The 19,251-nt window shown below is 39.2% G+C and overlaps 1 protein-coding gene across 4 annotated transcripts in view; it reads left to right on the top strand.

The window, feature by feature from the left end:
- The window catches only part of PDGFC (platelet derived growth factor C), a 199,558-nt gene that overhangs the window by 58,725 nt on the left and 121,582 nt on the right, over positions 1-19,251 (top strand). For 3 of the 4 annotated variants that reach the window (XM_075930117.1, XM_075930118.1, XM_075930119.1), the window contains exon 3: positions 15,996-16,076. The exons of the other annotated variant lie outside the window; for it this stretch is intronic. In XM_075930117.1, coding sequence (XP_075786232.1) covers positions 15,996-16,076 — 81 coding nt within the window. The remainder of the gene's footprint in view (positions 1-15,995; positions 16,077-19,251) is intronic. 4 annotated transcript variants of the gene reach the window in all.

Below are 19,251 nucleotides of genomic sequence, written 5' to 3'. Positions count from 1 at the left end.
GCTCATTTATAGGTTTACTTCATCATTAAAAGCCATGCATATATATACAATTCATACTAAAGTGACATATTGTTTATTACTGTCACAATCTGGTGGGTTCAAATCTATGACTGAGCAATCCAATCTCCTAGATAACTTAGCTTCTAATAAATTTAGCAGCTGGCCTATAATCAATGAAGCATTGATATTTGTGATGTCATTTTTTGGTGTTTTTAAAAGATATTGATAGAATCAGAAAATTACTATTATTATTCAAACTAAATAACCCATTCTAAAGACAACCTTAATTTTGGCTGGCTATAGTAAAAGATTTCCATTTATTTTGGGTTACAATTTGAGAACTGTTGAAGTTTCATAATGTAGTGATATGAAGCCACATTTTGGGGGGGGGGGGGAGGGTTTCAGACCACTTTCTAATTTTTGTGGCCATTGTATTAGCTTTGTAAGAGAAATAGTTTAATGTTTTCCCTTTCTAAAATTTTATTTCTTACAGAACACTTTTTTTGTCAGAATTAAGTTTTTCTGAGATTATTTAAAGACAAACATTTCAACATCCTGTTTAGAAAGTATATCAAACAGATTTTAGAAAGGAAGGGAATAAGCACATTAAGAATTCAGCGAATCATTCACATTTAATTTGGACAGATTGATTTTACCTGAGCTTTCACAGATAAAGAAGATGAGCTAGAATTGAGTTTAACACATATGACATTTTATAGCATGGAAAAACACAAGAAAGTCAAACCTCACTTGTCACATCTGCATTCTTTAAGCTTCAAAGAAAAACCTGTTGGTGGAGGAGGAGGAGGAGGAGGAGTAATATTAATAATATAAATCACCTTGCCTTGTACAGTATGTGAGATGTACTGTATGTGAGAACACCTTGAGAGGTACCAGAATTTTTTAATAAATCAAATGCTTTATTAATCTGAAAAAAAATCTGTCTCTGAAGTAAAATTGTCATATATCTCTTTCTGGGTAAACCTTTTGGAGCAGTGCAAACTTTTCATATATGCTGTAAAAACTTTTTAAAGGAATTTGGGTAAAACAGTACAAAATAATGTTTTTAAAACTTTCAGTTTTTCCTAGGATTTAAGTTACACCATGCAAAAGATTTTAATTCATTATATTAAAGAATACTTTCTATAATTTTGCACTTGATATCTTTAATGTAGCTTTTAAAATGATAACTTTAAGTTGTGTATATTACATTTGCTATGGAAATTATAAATACCTTTTGATACACATATATGTGAACATAGGAGGACCATTTGCTGTGTTTCACTTATTAAGATATAATATGCTGGATAACAGCTGAAAGTTATTATGTAAGCTTACTAAGAGCTAAGAGTAAATGATAGGTGGCACTAGGAAATGAAAGTAGGACATCTGCCAAATGGAAGGGCAACACATGACTGAAGTGTAGTGGAACAGACCTGTAAGTGCAGGAATCATGTTCTCTAAGAAAGAATGTGTCTTGGAATGCAGATGAAGTGGAATGAATAAACAGTGTGATTGACAGCAACAGAATGGATACCCAGACATGAGCAAATCAATTGAGAGCTGAGTTTGAAAATAAGCAGTTTTCAAGATACTGTGTTAAGGAGCCTGTGTGATGACATTCAACTGCATTATCCTTTTTAGATTGCGTGTGTCTTGGTAATGCTGTGGTCATATTATTTGAGATGTCTGTAATGTCACCTGTGTTACATGTTACATGCTATAAGTAACCTAAACCAGTGTTTCTCAACCTTTTTTTTTGTAAATTACCCCTTTAAAAAAAAAAGTACCCCCAGTACCTACAATTTTCAGATACACACATTTTTTTCTGCCGCTGCAACTTGTTTGTTTAAACAACTTAATCATAGCCAGGTGGATGATGAAATTTTTGGGTGTAAAAAGTACAAAAATAATAAAGCACTGTAAAACTTAAAAAAATACAGTTTTCTCCCAATTTCAGTTGTTGACATACCCATCCCCCAGACTTCTTTTGAGTACCCCTAAAGGTACTCGTACCACTGGTTGAGAAACACCAACCTACACAATAATTTTAAAAAAATCCTCTATCTTCCTCTGTGTAATTGTTTTCCCTTTGGACATCACTAAGATTTGCATGTATTTTTCTTGTATCTTCAATTTTGCAAAGTTCTGTTATGTAATTTCCAACTTATATGTCAAAGGGAAGCATTGTATATGACAGGTTAGTATTACAGTGACAATCACGGCTGTGCTAGCAATATAAAAGCTGTATTGTAGACCTCCTCGCAATCAATTCCCATTAGAGGAGTAAGGCTTAACATGCACCCAAAGTCAGTCATTCCTAGGATATACAAAAAATGTCTTTCTGCTAAAACAAATAAAGGAAACCCTACTGGGAACTGCAATTAATTCCACTGGTATCACTTTTATGACAAATCTTTCTGACCTCTCAAACTCCAAGAGCTGGAAATTGAGAGGCTCACACTCTTAAACATACTTGGAAAAAAGGAAATGACCAATGGTAGAAAATAGACTTCAGTATCTACCTTTTTTGGTGCCAATTCCTTGTGAAACTTCATAGCATCATAGAATCACAGGTCTGGAAGAGATCTCAGAGATCTCACAAGTCCAACCCCCTGCCCAAAGCAGGACCAATCCCAACTAAATCAGCCCAGCTAGGACTTTGTCAAGCCAAGGTGTAAAAATCTCTAGAGATGGAGATTCCACCACCTGCCTAGGTAACTCATTCTAGTAATTCACCACCCTCCTAGTGAAATAGTTCTTCCTAATATCCAACCTAGACTTCCCACACTGTCATTTGAGACCATTGCTCCTGGTTCTGCCATCCGTCACTACTGAAAACAGCCTCTCTCCTCTCTTCTTGGAACCTCCCTTCAGGAAGTTGAAGGTTGCTATCGAATCCCCCCTCAGTCTTTTCTTCTGCAGACTAAATAAGCCCAAATCCCTCCGCCTCTCCTCATAGGACATGTGCTGCAGCCCCCTAATCATTTTGGTTGCCCTCTGCTGGACCCTCTCCAATGCATCCACATCCTTTCTATAGTGGGGGGCCCAGAACTGGATACAGTACTCCAGATGTGGCTCACTCATGCCAAATAAAAAAAAAATCATGTCTCTAGATCTGCTGACAAAGCTCCTCCTAATGCACCCTAATATTCCATTCCCCTTCTTGGCTACAAGGGCACACTGTTGACTTATATCCAGCTTCTCATCCACTGTAATCCCCAGGTCCTTTTCTGCCGAACTGCTACTTAACCATTCGGTCCCCAGCCCGTAACAATTCTTCCATTTCTAGTGCAAGCCTCTACACTTGTCCTTGTTTAACCTCATCAGATTTCTTTTGGCCCAATACTCTAATCTATCCAGGTCATTGTGGACCCTATCCCTGCCCTCCAACGTATCTACCTCTCCCCCTCCATCAGTACGTGCTCCACAATATTTGATGGTTGCAGCAGTGAATACTTTTTCTTAAACATTTTCGTGGGAGATTTACAGGAGAATTTACAGACCAATATCTTTGGGACATAGATAATTGATTATGAGGAGAAAGGATCCATATAAGGGGAGGTGATTTGTTTTCTCATTTGGGTCCTCAATATTGCAGGATCCTTGATGGAACTTAGAATGAATTATTCTTATTGGCAAAACATGACTTTACATAGAAAACTAAAATTGCAGGTTCTCTTACCTCTCACTCGGTGGTGGGCAAACTGCAGCCTGTGGGCCAAATGCAGCCTTTGGGGTTCTCTGTGTGTGGCCCATGAGACATTTTCTTTACCTTTGCCCATATGCAGGTTCCCAGATTCTGATGGTTTTCATGGACATAGGGTTTTTTTTCCTCTACCAGTATTACGAAAGAGACATGTACATAAAAGAGGTAGTGCTGATTGCATACAACATCGATTGCTTAGAGAGGAAGCGCATGGCTCTCACATTTGGTGCACCCTGCAATTTCTAGATACACAAATGCAGTTGGCAAAATTACCCGATCTTGGCAGATCATCTTGGTTACGACAATCTGCGGTTCCCATACTAACCTGGATTGCCCATCGCTGCTCTAACTTCCTGAAAAATCTCATACTTCTTGAGTTTGAAGACCTGCTCAGATAGTCCAATTTCAGGCAAGAGGTGCTCTTTCCAACTCCAGCTTTTCCTGTTAGACTTGAACTGTCATCCAACTCTATCATTTAACTGGAAGCATCTGGAGGTGCTTGAAGTTTATTGCACAAGGGATGAGGTCTAACAAATTCTGTGTGCTTCAGGGAAGTGTTGGCATTGATTGCAGTGAAAAGAAGAAATGTGATTATCCAGGTTAGTTAGTTTTAGGATATATTTGAATTACCTCTGCAAACACTGAAGGTTTTCTCACATGTTAATTTTTTTAGCCTAATTTGATTTCAAAGAAACAGAAAACTAGCTAAACCTGATTTAAAAGAATTACAGTTTTCATTTGTTTAATGGAGTATGATTACAGGGGCTACAGCTTTAAGCAGGTTTGTTTTGTCTACTGTTGGATTACAGCACTGTAAAGAATCTAAAACTTTTCAGGTTCCTGTTATTCGTTTTGTTTAACTTTTGGCTGTAAATTACATTTGGCTGAATTACAAGGCTTGAAATAGATAATCAAAAGACAGGAGGCAGGAAGAAATAATTTAGATTGTTTTTACTCTCTACATCTGCTTTATCACAGGCTATTATGGTGTAGAATGGAAAAAGAGGATGATTTCAAAAGACTATTAATATTTCCAGGTGGTAAAACACAGTAGTTAAGCAATCAAAGCTGTTTATCTTTTTCAATTTCACCTCTTTAGCAAACAAAATAATTTTGCAGGGTTTTTTTGCAGCTGAGTTTTATGCATTTGTACATTGGCATGGCATGTGAAATTTGAAATGTGAAACCTGGTATTTTATTACTGATCATACTGTTCTATTAACATTATTCAGCATACCCAAATGTTCATACAGCAGCACAAAGTTCAGTAGGAGAGTATCTGGGGGCCCATTTCTATCAATATTTGCTGCTATTGCGCAAAATCTTGCCACCTGTCTACACTGGCTGTGAGTATTTGCGCAAAAACACTGACTTTGTACTGTACAAAATCAGTGGTTCTTGCGCAAATACTTTGATGCTCCCGCTCAGGGATAAGCCCTCTTGCGCAAGTATTCTTGCACAAGAGGGCCAGTGTAGACAGCTGAGTTAATTTCTTGGCCATTTTAGCCATCGGGCTTTCTTGCACATCGGAGCTTTCTTGTGCAAGAGAGCGTCTACACTGGCACGGATGCTTTTCCGCAAAAGCATCCATGCCAGTATAGACGCTCTCTTGCGCAAATACTTTTAATGGAAAAACTTTTCTGTTAAAAGTATTTGCGCAAAATCTTGCCAGTCTAGACGCAGCTAAGTGTTTGCAGAGTTAAGAGTTTAGATTAGACATGATGGTAAGAAACTGGAGAAACTCAGGTATGTTTGAGACATGGAATAAGTTTGAGATATGGAAAGTAAGGCCATGAAATTGATTCTACATAGATTATTTATTTTTTACTTAGATTTTACTGGGTTTCATGGGAGTGTTCGTCACTGCTTGAGATCATATGGAAAAAATGGGTTTTGAATATAATATTATCTAATTACCACTAGATCAGTCATCACTCACCCAGATGCCTCTGAAGGGAGTAACTTCACTTGAAATGCAGAAGTAAAACTTAATTTTAGAACACAGATAGAGGGCCTTTGGATAACTACAAATGGAGTTCATTGGTGTGGACCAGTTAGAAAATGGTGAAGTGTGACAATAAATGAGAGAAATCAGATGCTTAAAATCCTTAATAATCTCTTGAATACACTTCCAGCTGCAACCAAATGACATGTGTCTTTACCCAGTCCCAATTACTTACAAAGAACCATGCAATGAAATGAGAGGAAAAAATAAAGAAGAAAAAATAAAGCCATAATCAGATTTATTGCTGAAATAAAAGAGTAACAATGTAGTGGTTTTACAGTGTGTGCATATGGGGGGGGGGGGGGAGAAGAGAGGGAGGGTATTCTCAATTAGCTTCTTGCTTTCAAGAATGCCCATATTTGTACATTCATCCAGTGAGGAATGCTTTGACATTGAACAAAAATCTGAGTCTTCTGGTTGCTAGTATTTATATAATCATTCTGCCATTTCACTTGAAAGCTTTGTGTAGACAATACATTTGTGTATGGCATTTAATATGGAATTTGTCTGTTTGTTCCAGCTGCCAATGCCTGATAAATGTGTCTACAGATGTTTTAGAGCCCATGATTTCGGACACCACAGCTGCAAAGAACATTTTCTTTCTTACAACCTGTGGCATGTCTATCATCTTGTCAGATGTTGTAATTCTGTCCTGAAAAGATGTTTTTTCTATCCAGTTGTGGAATGGTCTTTAGTGTGCCTGATTGGTGTGTCAAAGAGATATTTGGCAGTTCCCAGTCAAGACTTTAACTATTTAGGAGGAGTTCGAGGTTCATCTCTGTAGCTTCTGTTAAAATTAACAGGATTATTCCTGTAATATATTCAAATAGTCTTCTACTTAATTTGAAGATTCCTGATTTTTTTAAGAGTTTCCAACCCTTATTGGAGTTGTATTTGTTTTTTATTACACACACACACACACACACACACACACACACACACACACCTGTTCTAATAATATGTATACCAATTCATCCTGTGTGACATTAGACAGTAGGAAGAATTTTATATGAATTTTATAATTTTGGAATGCTATGACATTTATAAGGACTTCCACTGAAAGGGATGTCTCTTATGTCTGCAGTTTCAGAAGTTGATAAGGCCATTACAGTCTTTTCATAGTTAATTGTTGGCTTTTTCAGTTTATGGTTCTACTTCATACCTTGCTTTGATGACATTGCAAGTTCATTTAATTACAAATTTAAATTATCAATTTGTAAGAGAATTAGAGCAAATTTCACCTTATGAAATTTCTTCCGGAGTCTTATGTCAGAGAGGCGGCTTAGCTGTCCGTTCCCATTTCTCTATGGGAGTAGTAGTTTCATAAAGACTTTGAATGTCTGTATCCGTTCCTACAACTCCTATCTTCTCTCTGACTCCAGTATTGCTATTCCATTGTATTTGACTGCCTGTGACTGCCTCTGAGATGTCATTAAAGGGGGTTTCACAATATAGAATGGCTCTGCATAAAGATTACTAGATCTACTACTATAACGTCTTACCCATGTATTCCCTGTAAAGCTGGCATGAGACTGCCTCATGATCAGAAGAGCAAAACTTGGTGATCAACCATTAGATAGCCAGGCCTTATAGGGAGTCTGAGGAAACCCAGTTGGGAAGGAGGGGCAAGACAGTAAAGAAAATAGACGTGCGCAGAGGGAGAGGCTCTGATGAGTCAACTTTAACATAGCCCAGGGGAGGACTGGAAGGTCTTTTCATCTTTATGGTTATTTGGAGCTTATAGTGTTGTACTTTTATACCCTGGAAGAGGATGAGACTGGTTAAGTGTCTAGATCAGGGGTGGGCAAAAGGGCCTCCATGGGCTGGATCCGGCCCGTGGAGGCCCTGCTGCTTCCCTGCCCTCATGCAATTAGGGGCTGGAGGCAGCGGAGTGTGCAAAGTTTCCTCCACTCTGCCAGGAGCACGTGGTGCTTGGAAGTGCCAGGTGTTCTTGACAGGGCTGGAGGAGGCTTTGTGTGTTTCCCACCCGAGGCCAATCAGGGCCTGGGAGCAGAGGAGCGCACAAAGTTTCCTCTGCCCTGACCCTGTCCTATGAGGCGCACACGGCATTTAAAAGTGCCATGTGCTCCTGGCACATCGGGAGAAGACTTTGCGTGCTCCCCTGGCACCAGCCCCTGATTGGCCTGGGGGCGGAGGAGTGTGGGAAGTCTCCTCCCACCCAGGGGCATGAGCATTCCCCCACCCCCAGACCAATCATGGTCTGGAGATATAGAACATGGAAGTATCCCAGCACCGTCTCTCTGCCTGGGGCCATGTCAGAAATTTTTGAAGTGGCCCCTGGCAAAAAATTATTGCTGACTCCTGGTCTAGCTGGAGGGCTAGTTCACAGTGTAGAAGACAAAAGACAAGCCCGTGCAGCCAAAAGGGATGCTCAAGGTGCAGATCAGGGGAAAGCTGACTCCTGGAACAGAGGAGCTATGATGGTTACAGGGAATCTTAAAAATTACAGTTTGGTCTGATATCTCAGACCACAATTAGTTCTCTAAAGTTAAACTGGAAATCTTATGAAAACAGCCTTTCTTATAGGACACAGAGACATGCAAAAAAGAACTAAAAGTAAAACAAAGTAGAAGTTTTTTCTATTCTCAGAGTACCAAATAAAGGGTTTGAGTCTGTTCTGACTTAATCTGAAAAGGTTTGCCCATTCAATCCCTGTGATAAGGATACTCTCTCATATCATGCATATGGGATATATAATAAGGTGAAATGATTTTTCAGCTGTTCTCTCTGGAATGTAAGTTTACATTGGAAGCAAAACTTTGCTGTTGCTGTTTCATACTACCACCTATTTAATCAGGTGCTTTTTCAGTTACTTATGTGAGTTTCTTGAAAGTAATTGCTTGTTCCCTGAACTAGATCAGACAGGAAAGTCAAACAGTTTAAGCTCTAAAAATGGATTGGACACCAAAACCTTTGTACCCTTGTGATTATAGGCTGCAGGCCAGTAAGTAAACCTGACATTACACTTGATAGTGTGTTAGTGATATAAATGTTGATAATCAAAAATATTTAAAGTGCCTTAAGTTTTAATTGGAACTTTATGACTTTGAGGGGAAACTATTTTAAAATCTAATTTTACATGATTGCAGAAAGTTTTCTGATTGGAAATTCAAACTCTTAGTACCTTAGCTTAATTGTTATTATTGTTTATGTATGCCACATGTATGTATTTTTATAAGGAGCTGTAGTAGTCTTAGCATTTGGAAGAAGATAGCCTTTTAAGTAGCAAAAGAGGAATTGAGGTATACTATGTGTTTCTGGTATAGGTACCTGAAATGCCATAGTAAAAGACTGGTATGAAAAAGAAATGGTGATAGTGTGACAAGGAGTCCTGTGGCACCTTATAGACTAAGAGTATGTCTACACTACAAAGTTAATTTGAAATAGCAGCAGTTATTTCGAATTAACTTTAATAGCGTTTATACATGCAAACCACTATTTTGAAATAAATTCGAAATAGTGGAGCCCTTATTTCGAATTTGGTAAACCTCATTCTACGAGGAGTAACACCAAATTCGAAATAGCTATTTAGAATTAAGTGCTGTGTAGACACTTAATTCGAAATAGGGGGCCTCCAGCCTTTCCCAGGGAGCCCTGGTGGCCACTCTGGGCACAACCAGGAAAACTTACTCTCCTCTCCTCGACCTCAGCCCCAGAGACATTAAGGGGGTAGACCCTGGCCACAGTGCCTGTACTAGCTCCAAGCCTGCCAGCCCAGAGCCAGCAGTGGCCACCAGGGCCTCTGACCCAGTGGCTTCAAAACATGAGCCAGCAAGCCACTGGCACCCAGACCTCCACAGCTCCCCAGGAGCAGTCTGCCAGCACCCAGGAGCCTGACAGGGGCTGGAGAAGGTGGGTGCCTTCCTGGTCCAGGGTGGAGGTCATGGACCTTATTCAGGTTTGGGGGGATGCCCCCAACATCCATGATCTCCGCACTAGACAGAGGAATGTGACTGTTTATGGCAGAATAGCTGCCAGTCTGGCCACTAAAGGTCACATGCGAACCCAGGAGCAGGTTAGCATGAAAGTCAGTTGGTCCAGCAAGACCCACAACCCTGAGCCCTGAGCTTCCCCTCCCCTTTCTTCCCCTTGCTTCCCCATTCCAGCTCCCTCCTCCCAGTTTTTCCCCTCCCCTCTCTCACCCTCTCTCTTCCCCTCTCCCACCTCATTTTCTCAGTCTCCCCAGAGGCTCATCCCCCTGCAGTTTTGTTCAATAATCCCAGTTTCTATTTTTGAACATACGTGTCTTTTATTTGACATCAGGAAGGGGGATTAGGGAGGAGTAAGTGGAAGGACGTGAGGGAGGAATGGGGCACGAGCCCCCCATGGGGAGGACCGGGGAGGCTCTGAGGGGTAGACGCTCTCCCTCAGGGCCTCCTGGATCCTGACAGTGCCCCGATGAACACCCCCGCCCCCGGATGGCAGCCTGCAGCAAGTGCAGCTGGGCTGATGGCACCGATCCCACGAGACCCACCGGCATGCCCAGGGGCAGCTCTGGCTCCATGTGGCCAAGTGCTGTGGTGTCCCAAGTTGGGGCACTCAGGGCAATCCAAGACAGGACTGCTTTGCTGTCCCTCATCGAGGTAGACAAGCAAGCGGGGAACCGTGAGAACTCTCGGTCCGGGGTGGGAGTAGGGTCTCTTTAAGCACGGAGCTCAGTTAGCCTCAGGCAGTAGCTCTACACACTAAGTCCTAACCTGATGCCCGGCCGGCACTGGTTCCGGCCAGCCTTAACTTCGGTTCAGGGTCCACTCAGCGTGGATGCGCTATTTTGAAATAGCAAAATGCTATTTCGAAATAGTTTTTGTGTATAGATGCGTTATTTTGAATTAGCTTAATTCAAATTAACTATTTCGATTTAAGTTAATTCAAAATATCACTAGTTATTTACGTTAATTTGAAATAGTGTAGACATACCCTAACAGATTTATTAGAGCATAAGCTTTCGTGGGCAAAGATGAAAAGCTTATGCCCACGAAAGCTTATGCTCCAATAAATCTGTTAGTCTATAATGTGCCACAGGACTCCTTGTCTCTTTTGCAGATTTAGACTAACATGGCTACCCCTCTGATACTTGTAAATAGAGTGTCTCAAATAGAATTGCAACCAAGGTTTACAGGGCATGGAATTAGATATAGAAGATTAATTGAATCCACTGGAGGAGTGGTATTTGTTGCTACTTTACTGAGGAAAGTGACAGTTAAGATGGACCTTACAGTTACCGAAGAATTTACCGTAATGGGAATAAACATAATGTAGTTTATACACCTCCCCCCATTTTTTTCTGATTAATTATGAAAATTCCATCCTTCAGGGGAAAAAATCCATAGTTAAATTATGTTTGGTTTTAATTTATAAGCAAAAAGAAATGCACAGCAACCCCCCCCACCCCCCCGCAAAACAAAACAGTCATGCTGTAATTTATTTTAGGGTACAGTGCCATGCACTGTAGCCACTGTTTGTTGGTTGTCCTGCCAACAAAAAACTTCCATCTACCAATAGCTTTGTTGACAGGAGAGCATTCCTACTGACCAAGTGCTGTTTACACCAGCGCTTGTCATTAGCAAAATATTTGTCTTTTGGGAATGGGCCTTTCTTAACACATCTGAAAGACAAAACTTTTGTCATTCAGTTGCTAGCATCGATATAAAGAATGTGACATAACTCTAGATTGTTCAAAACCAACAAAAACCAAGAGAGCTCTACAATATTATATTCATATGGATAGCACACCAAAATCCATTCTCCATATGAGAACAGTTTCCTATCAGGCTTTAAAAAAATTGATAGAAAGTTCCATCATATATAAAATGTAAAGTAAATATATATGATTGTTTTATTATATAAAATACTTGGATATTCACTGCTTTTAATAATGTCTATATTTTGTAATTTTCTATACATATTTAATAATTGACTTGCTTTTCATTTCTTGTCTTTTTAAATTTGTCATGTCTTCTTATTTGCCATCTTTGTCTTTTCTCCCTCATTCTGCATTTTTAAATTACTTGGTCTTGGTCTGGGCTGGTCATTGACATCCTGAAACAGCATGTGGGCAGTGTGCCATTAGGCTCAGCATGAGGCCCCTGAGCCTGGCACTGCTTTCCATCAGCTCCAGCTCCATGTTATAAGTGCTGTGGCATCTACAAGGACAACCAGAGCACACAGCATGAGTTTGGTGTCCCACAAGGGGGTAGGCAGTTGGAGAAGAGCCCCCGTCTCAGCTAACATTAGCAAGAAACTACAGGAAATGTCCACCTTCCTGGTGCCCTCTCTGGAATGCTTCCAGGGGCTTTATATGTGATGCAGGCTCCAATGAATGTGGACACACTATTTTGAAATAATTCTGCGCTATTTCGATGCTGCCTCGCAGAGAAGATCCTCTATTTCTAAATAGTTATTCCAGGAATTATTATTTTGAAATAAATTACTTGGAAATAATTTCCATGCCCTAAGGTGCTACAGGACCATTTTGTTTTTGTATGCAGGTGTTGTTTTTCTCTCATTACTGCAACATTTCAAGGAGGGAGGAATCAGGATCCTTGGTCAGTACCTTGTGGTCATTCTGAGCCTAGAACGAAAAAAATATTTCCCTTTGGTGATAGCCAAATGCAGACTCATTGACATTTTTATGTTAATTCATGTTTTTGTCAGATTGTTTATAACAAACTTGTGGAGAAAAACCTAATACGTGTCACTTCTTTTCAACCTCGCCCCAGCGAGAGAATCAAGATACTGGGATTCTAGATATAGAACATCTGTGATTCATTACTTGTTCTCCCTACCTGAGAGTTTCAGGTGGCACATACTGAGAAATGAGTGATGTTCCTTTGTGTCTTATAGAGCATGTCAGTCATATATTTGGGAAATTTCACATTATAATAATCCAATTGGGATGTGACAAGAGCATGAATCTTACATTACCTGAGATGATAGAAGTTTACAAAATAGTAAATTTTGAAAAGAGAGTCGCATAGGCAGAAGTTGTTGTACAGTTTAAAGGAAAAAATAAATAAATTTATACCAAACGAGTTAAAAGTTAATGGGTATGAAAGGGCTAGTCCAGTCGCTAATGTTCAGATTATTTCTAGTTGAGAATGCCCCATCTAAACTGCTGGTTTGTTTGTTTTCAAAAAACCCCGTTTTGGGAAAAAAGCGGCAGCTGCAATTATGCAAATGAAGTGTGGGATATTTAAATCCCGGCTTCATTTGCACTTTTGATACGTCTAATTTACATTTCTTTGCCGACTGAGGGGTGTAGTTTAGACGTAGCCTCCGGTATTTTCTGAATGAGATGTAATGTAGATTGTGATGTAATGTCTAGTGTGTTCAGTATTTTTGTTGAAACCATTTGACAATTCTAGCTGAAATGGGATCTCCCATCTGCACTGATACAACTAAACATTTTACCCCCTGCTCTCAAGCAAAATATGTTTACAACATTCAAAAGCTTTTCTTCAAATAAAGTATGTGGGGGAGAAGACTATTAAATCCTAAGTAGCCTCTTTCCAGTAGGACATTTTTACTTGTTTTATGTTTTGTTAGGGCTAATATTAGCCTTATTTCAGTTTATAATATTTATGACAATGTAATATTTTCATTTTGTGCCTTTTCAAAAGACATTAGAGAAAATGTTATAAAAGAGTGATACATCTTATGAAAACTGGAGGAAGCATGTTTATTTATTAATGATCCTCTTAAAGTCACTGGCTAAGTAAACCTTTCTATGTATTTTACACCAAAAAGCAACTGGGTAAATAATGCCAACTGAAATAATAAATTAAATTAAATTAAAACAAAATAAACTTGGATAAAAACTAATATGGAAGGAATTAAATATCTGTACATCAACTTTCAGACAACTTCTAAAGGTCCTGAAAACACTTAAGCATGTTCTTCACTTTGTTTGTATATAGTCTCACATACTGAAATACTGTAACTCAGTCATATTTAATTGTTCCTTTGTGTTTTCTTGATGGAAACTTGGATGTGGAAATTTATTTCAGAATAAAAGTGTTCTATTTTTTTGTTTTTTTTAGCTACTGATTTAAGGTAAAGCCAACAAGGGAATTTTAAAAATCAAAATACAATTATTTTAGAATAAAAATATTCTATCACATACAAACTTGCATCAAAAACAGCCAAAAATGTGCACTAAAACTGATTTATTTCAGTGCAAGTTTTTGTGTAGATAAAGACTTGCATGCGTAGCTTTGTTGACTTCAATGGAATGAACCATAGTGCTTTAAATTAAGCACTTGAATATATTTTGTAAGATTGAGGTCTTGGATTGCAAGCTGTTTGGGGAAAAGAAAATGTGTTTCTCTGTTTTTAAAGCACTGTGTAAATCTACAGCTTTAAATAAATGACTAATGATGGCTATACTTCTTATTGCAAAGTTCCAATTTATTTTTCTTATTTCAAAACTATAAAAACAGTGCAAAAGAACAAAAAAAATGGCCTGTTTCTCGATCTTAACTTTCAAGGAGTTACGCACATCAGCACTGGGGATCCACTTTGAAATACCAAACATTCCCACAACTGCTGCATGCTTTGTTTGCAACCTATTCTTCAAAACATGATTCTTTTCTAAAACTAAGAGTAACATATGAAGCCATACTTGATATCGCTTATTACCTATGCTTTGTGTTCTGGATTCATACTGATCTTTATGGAATATCAGAGATAATGGGTTATTAAGGGTATCATATTTTCCTTTGAAGGCTTTGGAGTTGTTGGAAGCAGACTACTAGATGGACAGTTGTGCTCCCTTAGAATGGCAGTTTGGTTTACATGTTTGCATGTGATCTATGTATTCAGAAGTATCATCACTTGGTTGAACTAACTTGGCAATGTCTAATCTTGACTGATTGGAACATCTGTGTTAGTTCTTTAAAGTAAATTACTAAACTTCCACAAGAAATTTGAGGGAAGGCAGCATTATTAGGAGGCAGAAATTAGATCAGAGAGATTTTGGGGTGAGAGTGTTTCAGCCAGATTGAGGTATTAGGTGAAAGTTGCCACTTCACTTACAGAAGGTAGCCTGGGTGTGGCACTTGATTGCTCCTAAGCACCCTTTTTGGGCTAGTTGAACTAAGTTTGCCCCCTGGTTTTCAGGGTAATTACAGGTGGCGAAATGGTCTGTGTGACAGCTAGAACGCCGCTGAAGGAGATCTTGAGCCAAGTCCAATTGACTGCAGATTAGAGCCAAATTCCACGCCTGTTCTGTGGCAGTGCTGACTGCGAAGAACTTACTTCTTCACCTGCATCACATCTGCACAGTGCTGTCCGGCAGACTTGTTTCGAGTGGTGTGGGGCCTCATACAGCCGGGCCCTGGTGATGAAATGGAGGAGTCCTCAGCAATCCACTGTGACTTGTTTGCAAAGCACTTTGCAGATAAGATTACTCACATTCGGTCTGATTTGGACTCTGGCTGTCATATAAGCGGGGTACAGAATGTGTTGAATGCACCACCCAGTCATTTTTCTTTGGATGAGTTTCAGCTTCTGCAGACTGAGGATGTGGGCAAGGTGCTTGGAAGAGCGTGACAGACCACATGGTCACTTGGTTCCTGCTCTTCATGACTTACTAAATCGAGCCAAGAAGCAATGACTGATTGGATCCAGAGGATTATGAATGCATCTTTTAGATCTAGGATGGTTCCCACCATCTTGAAAGAGGAGGTGATAAAGCCATTCCTTAAGAAGCCTTCCCTGGATCCCTGTGATATGAATAACTATAATCTAGTCACTAATATTCCTTTCTTGAGCAGGGTACTTGAGCAGGTGGTAGCACTGCAACTCCAAGCTTTCTTGGAAGAAGCAGATTGTCTACATACATTTCAGTCTGGCTTCAGGCCTGGTTTTGGAACAGAAACCACCTTGGTTGCCCTGGTAGATGACCTACACCGAGAGACAGACAGGGCGAGTGCATCCCTGTTGATTCTCTTGAACCTCTCAGTGGCTTTCAGTGCCATCAATCATGATATCCTTCAAGAGTGTCTGGTGGAGTTGGGTATCAGAGTCTGTCTTGCAGTGATTCCAGTCCTACTTGTCCGGACTCTTTCAGAAGGTGGTGCTTGGAGGCTGCTGTTAGACCCCATGGTGATTGTGCTGCAGGGTCCTGCACGGTTCCATCTTGTCCCCTATGCTCTTAAATATATACATGAACTGCTGTGCGAGGTCGTAAGGAGATTTAGAGAACGGTGTCATCAATATGAAGATGACACGCAAAATGTATTTCTCTGACATTGGATCCAGGTTTGGCAGCGATCAGTCTGAAGCAGTGTCTGGAGGCAGCGATGAACTGGATGAGGTTGAATACGTTAAAGCTGAATCCAGGTAAGACCAAGGTCCTGTGGATCAGGAAACCATCTGGCTGAGAATGTGATGTGTTATCTGTTCTGGGTGGGGTCATGCTCCCCCTGAAAGAACAGGTATGCAGCATGGGAGTCATTTTGGACCATTTTTTAACATTTGAAAATGGAGAGCTTTTGGGCAGTTTGGCTGATCCACCAGCTGTGATCCTTTCTGAATAAGAACAAAGTGGCTACAGTGATTCATGCTCTTGTCACATCCCAATTGGATTATTATAATGCGCTCTACGTGGGGCTGCCTTTGAAAAGTCTTTGGAAGCTTCAGCTGGTGCAAAATGCAGCTGCTCGAGTTTTAACTAATACTCGTTATACAGAGCACATTATGCAGGTGCTCCAGCAGCTGCACTGACTTCCAGTATGTTTCTGAGCACAATTCAAGGTCTTGGTTATGACTTATAAAGCCCTAAATGAGTTGGGACCGGGGTATTTGAAGGACTGTTTCCCCCTATATGAACCCACCTGGGGATTGAGTTCAGCTGGGGAGGCTCTGCTCCATGTTCCTCCACTTATGGAGATGAGGTTGACATCTACACGGAGCAGGGCCTTCTTAGCCTTTGCCCCTATGCTATGAAATTCTCTCTCCCTGGACATGTGCCTGGTGCCAATGTTGGCATTGTTTCGGTGTCACGCCAAGGCCACCCTTTTTTACCTGTGCTTTTATTGGTGTTTAGTTGTGTGTGTGTGTGTGTGTGTGTGTGTGTGTGTGTGTGTGTGTGTGTGTGTGTGTGTGTGTCCCTCCTCTTGAGGTGTTTTAGCGGGCTTTTGTAAGCTGCCTCAAATATTTTTAATAGAGAGGTGGGGTAAAAATATTTTAAATGAAAAATAATGGCTGCTAAAAGGTTGCCATTAACCTTTTCCTTAATTGTCCTACAGTTGTATAACAGACCATTCCAAACCTGATTGCTAATAAATGTTGTTGGCCTCTTGAGAATCAGGTGCATGATGCAGTACAACATATATTAATTTGTAAGATTATAACAAAACTATAATAAATCCTTAATATGAACAGTGGTACAGAAATGTCATTATTAGTTCAGTGTTCTTTTTTCTCTCTCTTTTCAGAAGATAGATTGGGCCACCTAAGACAACAGTTGTAAAATGGACACTGCTACTTTCTCAACTGCCATTTATTCTGCCTATTAAGTTTCAGATTGAATTCCCCCTTTGAAAAGCAGGAGAAACCATGTAACATTGTCTCCTTTTATAGAAATTTAACTTCCTTTCAGATATCCACTGGTGTATCTATGGCTAGAGTATATGCTTCATCCAAAAGAAATTCCTAATCAATTTGAATACTGGAATTACATTTTGTTTTGCAAGGAGTCCTTGCCAACCTATTTCTATTCCTAGAATTCTTTGGAGAATCTAGATAAAGATTTTGAAGATTAAGAAAAATTCACAGATAAGACAAGAAGGCGTGTTTTACAAATTCAGGTGTTTTTTTGGGAAACTATGTAAAACTTAGAAGTCCCATTAGCAGGTCATAAGTTTGCAGGTTATGCATCCCAGCATGACACTAATCTGTCCAACCTCTACTTTTTTATTCCTCCAAATTTTGAAAATTAAAAGATTGAATTGAGATGGGAGCAAATCTTCACACAGTTACATTATAGTTATAATATTGCTGGATTATGTAACATGTACTTAGTCAGCTACTATGCATAATAATGAGAGCAATATGAAAATAACTAGTGGAACTGAGGGTATCATTGGAAACGTTGGGTGTATTGAACACTTCTACAACATCTGTTTGTACTAGTAAGGGACAGTAGCACTGCAATTCTACTGAGCTCACCTCCAGCACCATGAATATCTGAATTCTTCAGAAATTCTATCTGATGGTGGTGAGCACTCCTGTAGATAGAGAATGGTTCCCTTCACTTTAGTCAAGTCATTCCATAGTTCGCAGATCTTTTTAGTGAAAAAGAAATTCTAAGTAACCTACCTTCATTTTTTTCATTATAAGAAGATGGGGTCTTCAGTTGACCCTGTAACTGAATGTAACCACCTCTTGCATAATATGAACATCATCTGTCCAAAATGTATGCTGAGCTGCATACAACTCTGCATGCAATACAAAATGTATGCTAAACTGCTTAGCTGAACTCAATGTACTAACAGGACTATTACCCTGGTTCAAAACTAAGTTGCCTGCATGGAACTTAATGATTCTGACTAGTTTTACTTCTTGCAGATTCAAATTTTGCCTTCAAAATAGTGTATATATGATAGATTTAAAAAAAAAATTATTGATCTAGGACCAGATTAGACTCCTGTTAGGCATATGTTAGTATGCGAGTAGTCTCTAATGTTAGTGAAGATAATAGAATCTGGCTTTGGTGTGAGATCTTATTTGCAAGAATGTTTCCAGAAATTAAAGATATCATGAATAATAGTGTGAATAAATGTTGGGGAGAGTATTTAAATTTGAAAGGCTTTGACATATTTTGAAAAAGCTTCCTATTTTTCACTTAATAGAGTCTTGAAGCAATTATGAACATTTAAAATTTGAGACAGAAAATTAGACTCCTGTTGGAAAATAGTTACAATACAATGTGACTTTGAACTACATGGCACACATGGAAGGATTGTTTTTATTGCAACAGTTATTTTTCCAGATGAACACATTTCCATAAATTATTCTCCTTTGCACATAAACTGTATCCAGAAAAATGATACCATTTGCTGGATAAGTTGTAAGCAGAGAATAATTTGATTATCCGTGTTTACAATTATTTTATTGCAGTGCTGCTATGATGATATGAATAAGTTCTTATTTATTCAGCAAAACAGTATCTTCTTTTTGTACTGCACTGTAAAAAGTCATAAAATGAACTGACGTTACAGTCCTCTTTTAATGTTTTAAAAAGTTGAAAACCCAAGCTGAGGTGGGTGCTTCATAGTTTATGCAGCTGAACAGATAAAGACAGCTGCAGGAGTAAGCTTTTAAAATATATTTATTTAGCTTGTACATTTCTAACCACATGCATATGGATAGCCCATCCTTCTGAAGATAGACACCTGGTATCAGAATGTTTTGCCTTAGTAAATGTTTTTTATTTGAAATAGCACTTCCTTGTTTGCAGGAAAAGTAACAAGACATATGATGTAATTATATAAACAGTGTAGGTAGGTGCTCT

Source organism: Pelodiscus sinensis, chromosome 5, assembly GCF_049634645.1.
Source record: "Pelodiscus sinensis isolate JC-2024 chromosome 5, ASM4963464v1, whole genome shotgun sequence".
In the NCBI taxonomy this organism is placed as follows: Eukaryota; Metazoa; Chordata; order Testudines; family Trionychidae; genus Pelodiscus; species Pelodiscus sinensis.
This window is presented reverse-complemented; position numbering and strand designations above follow the sequence as displayed.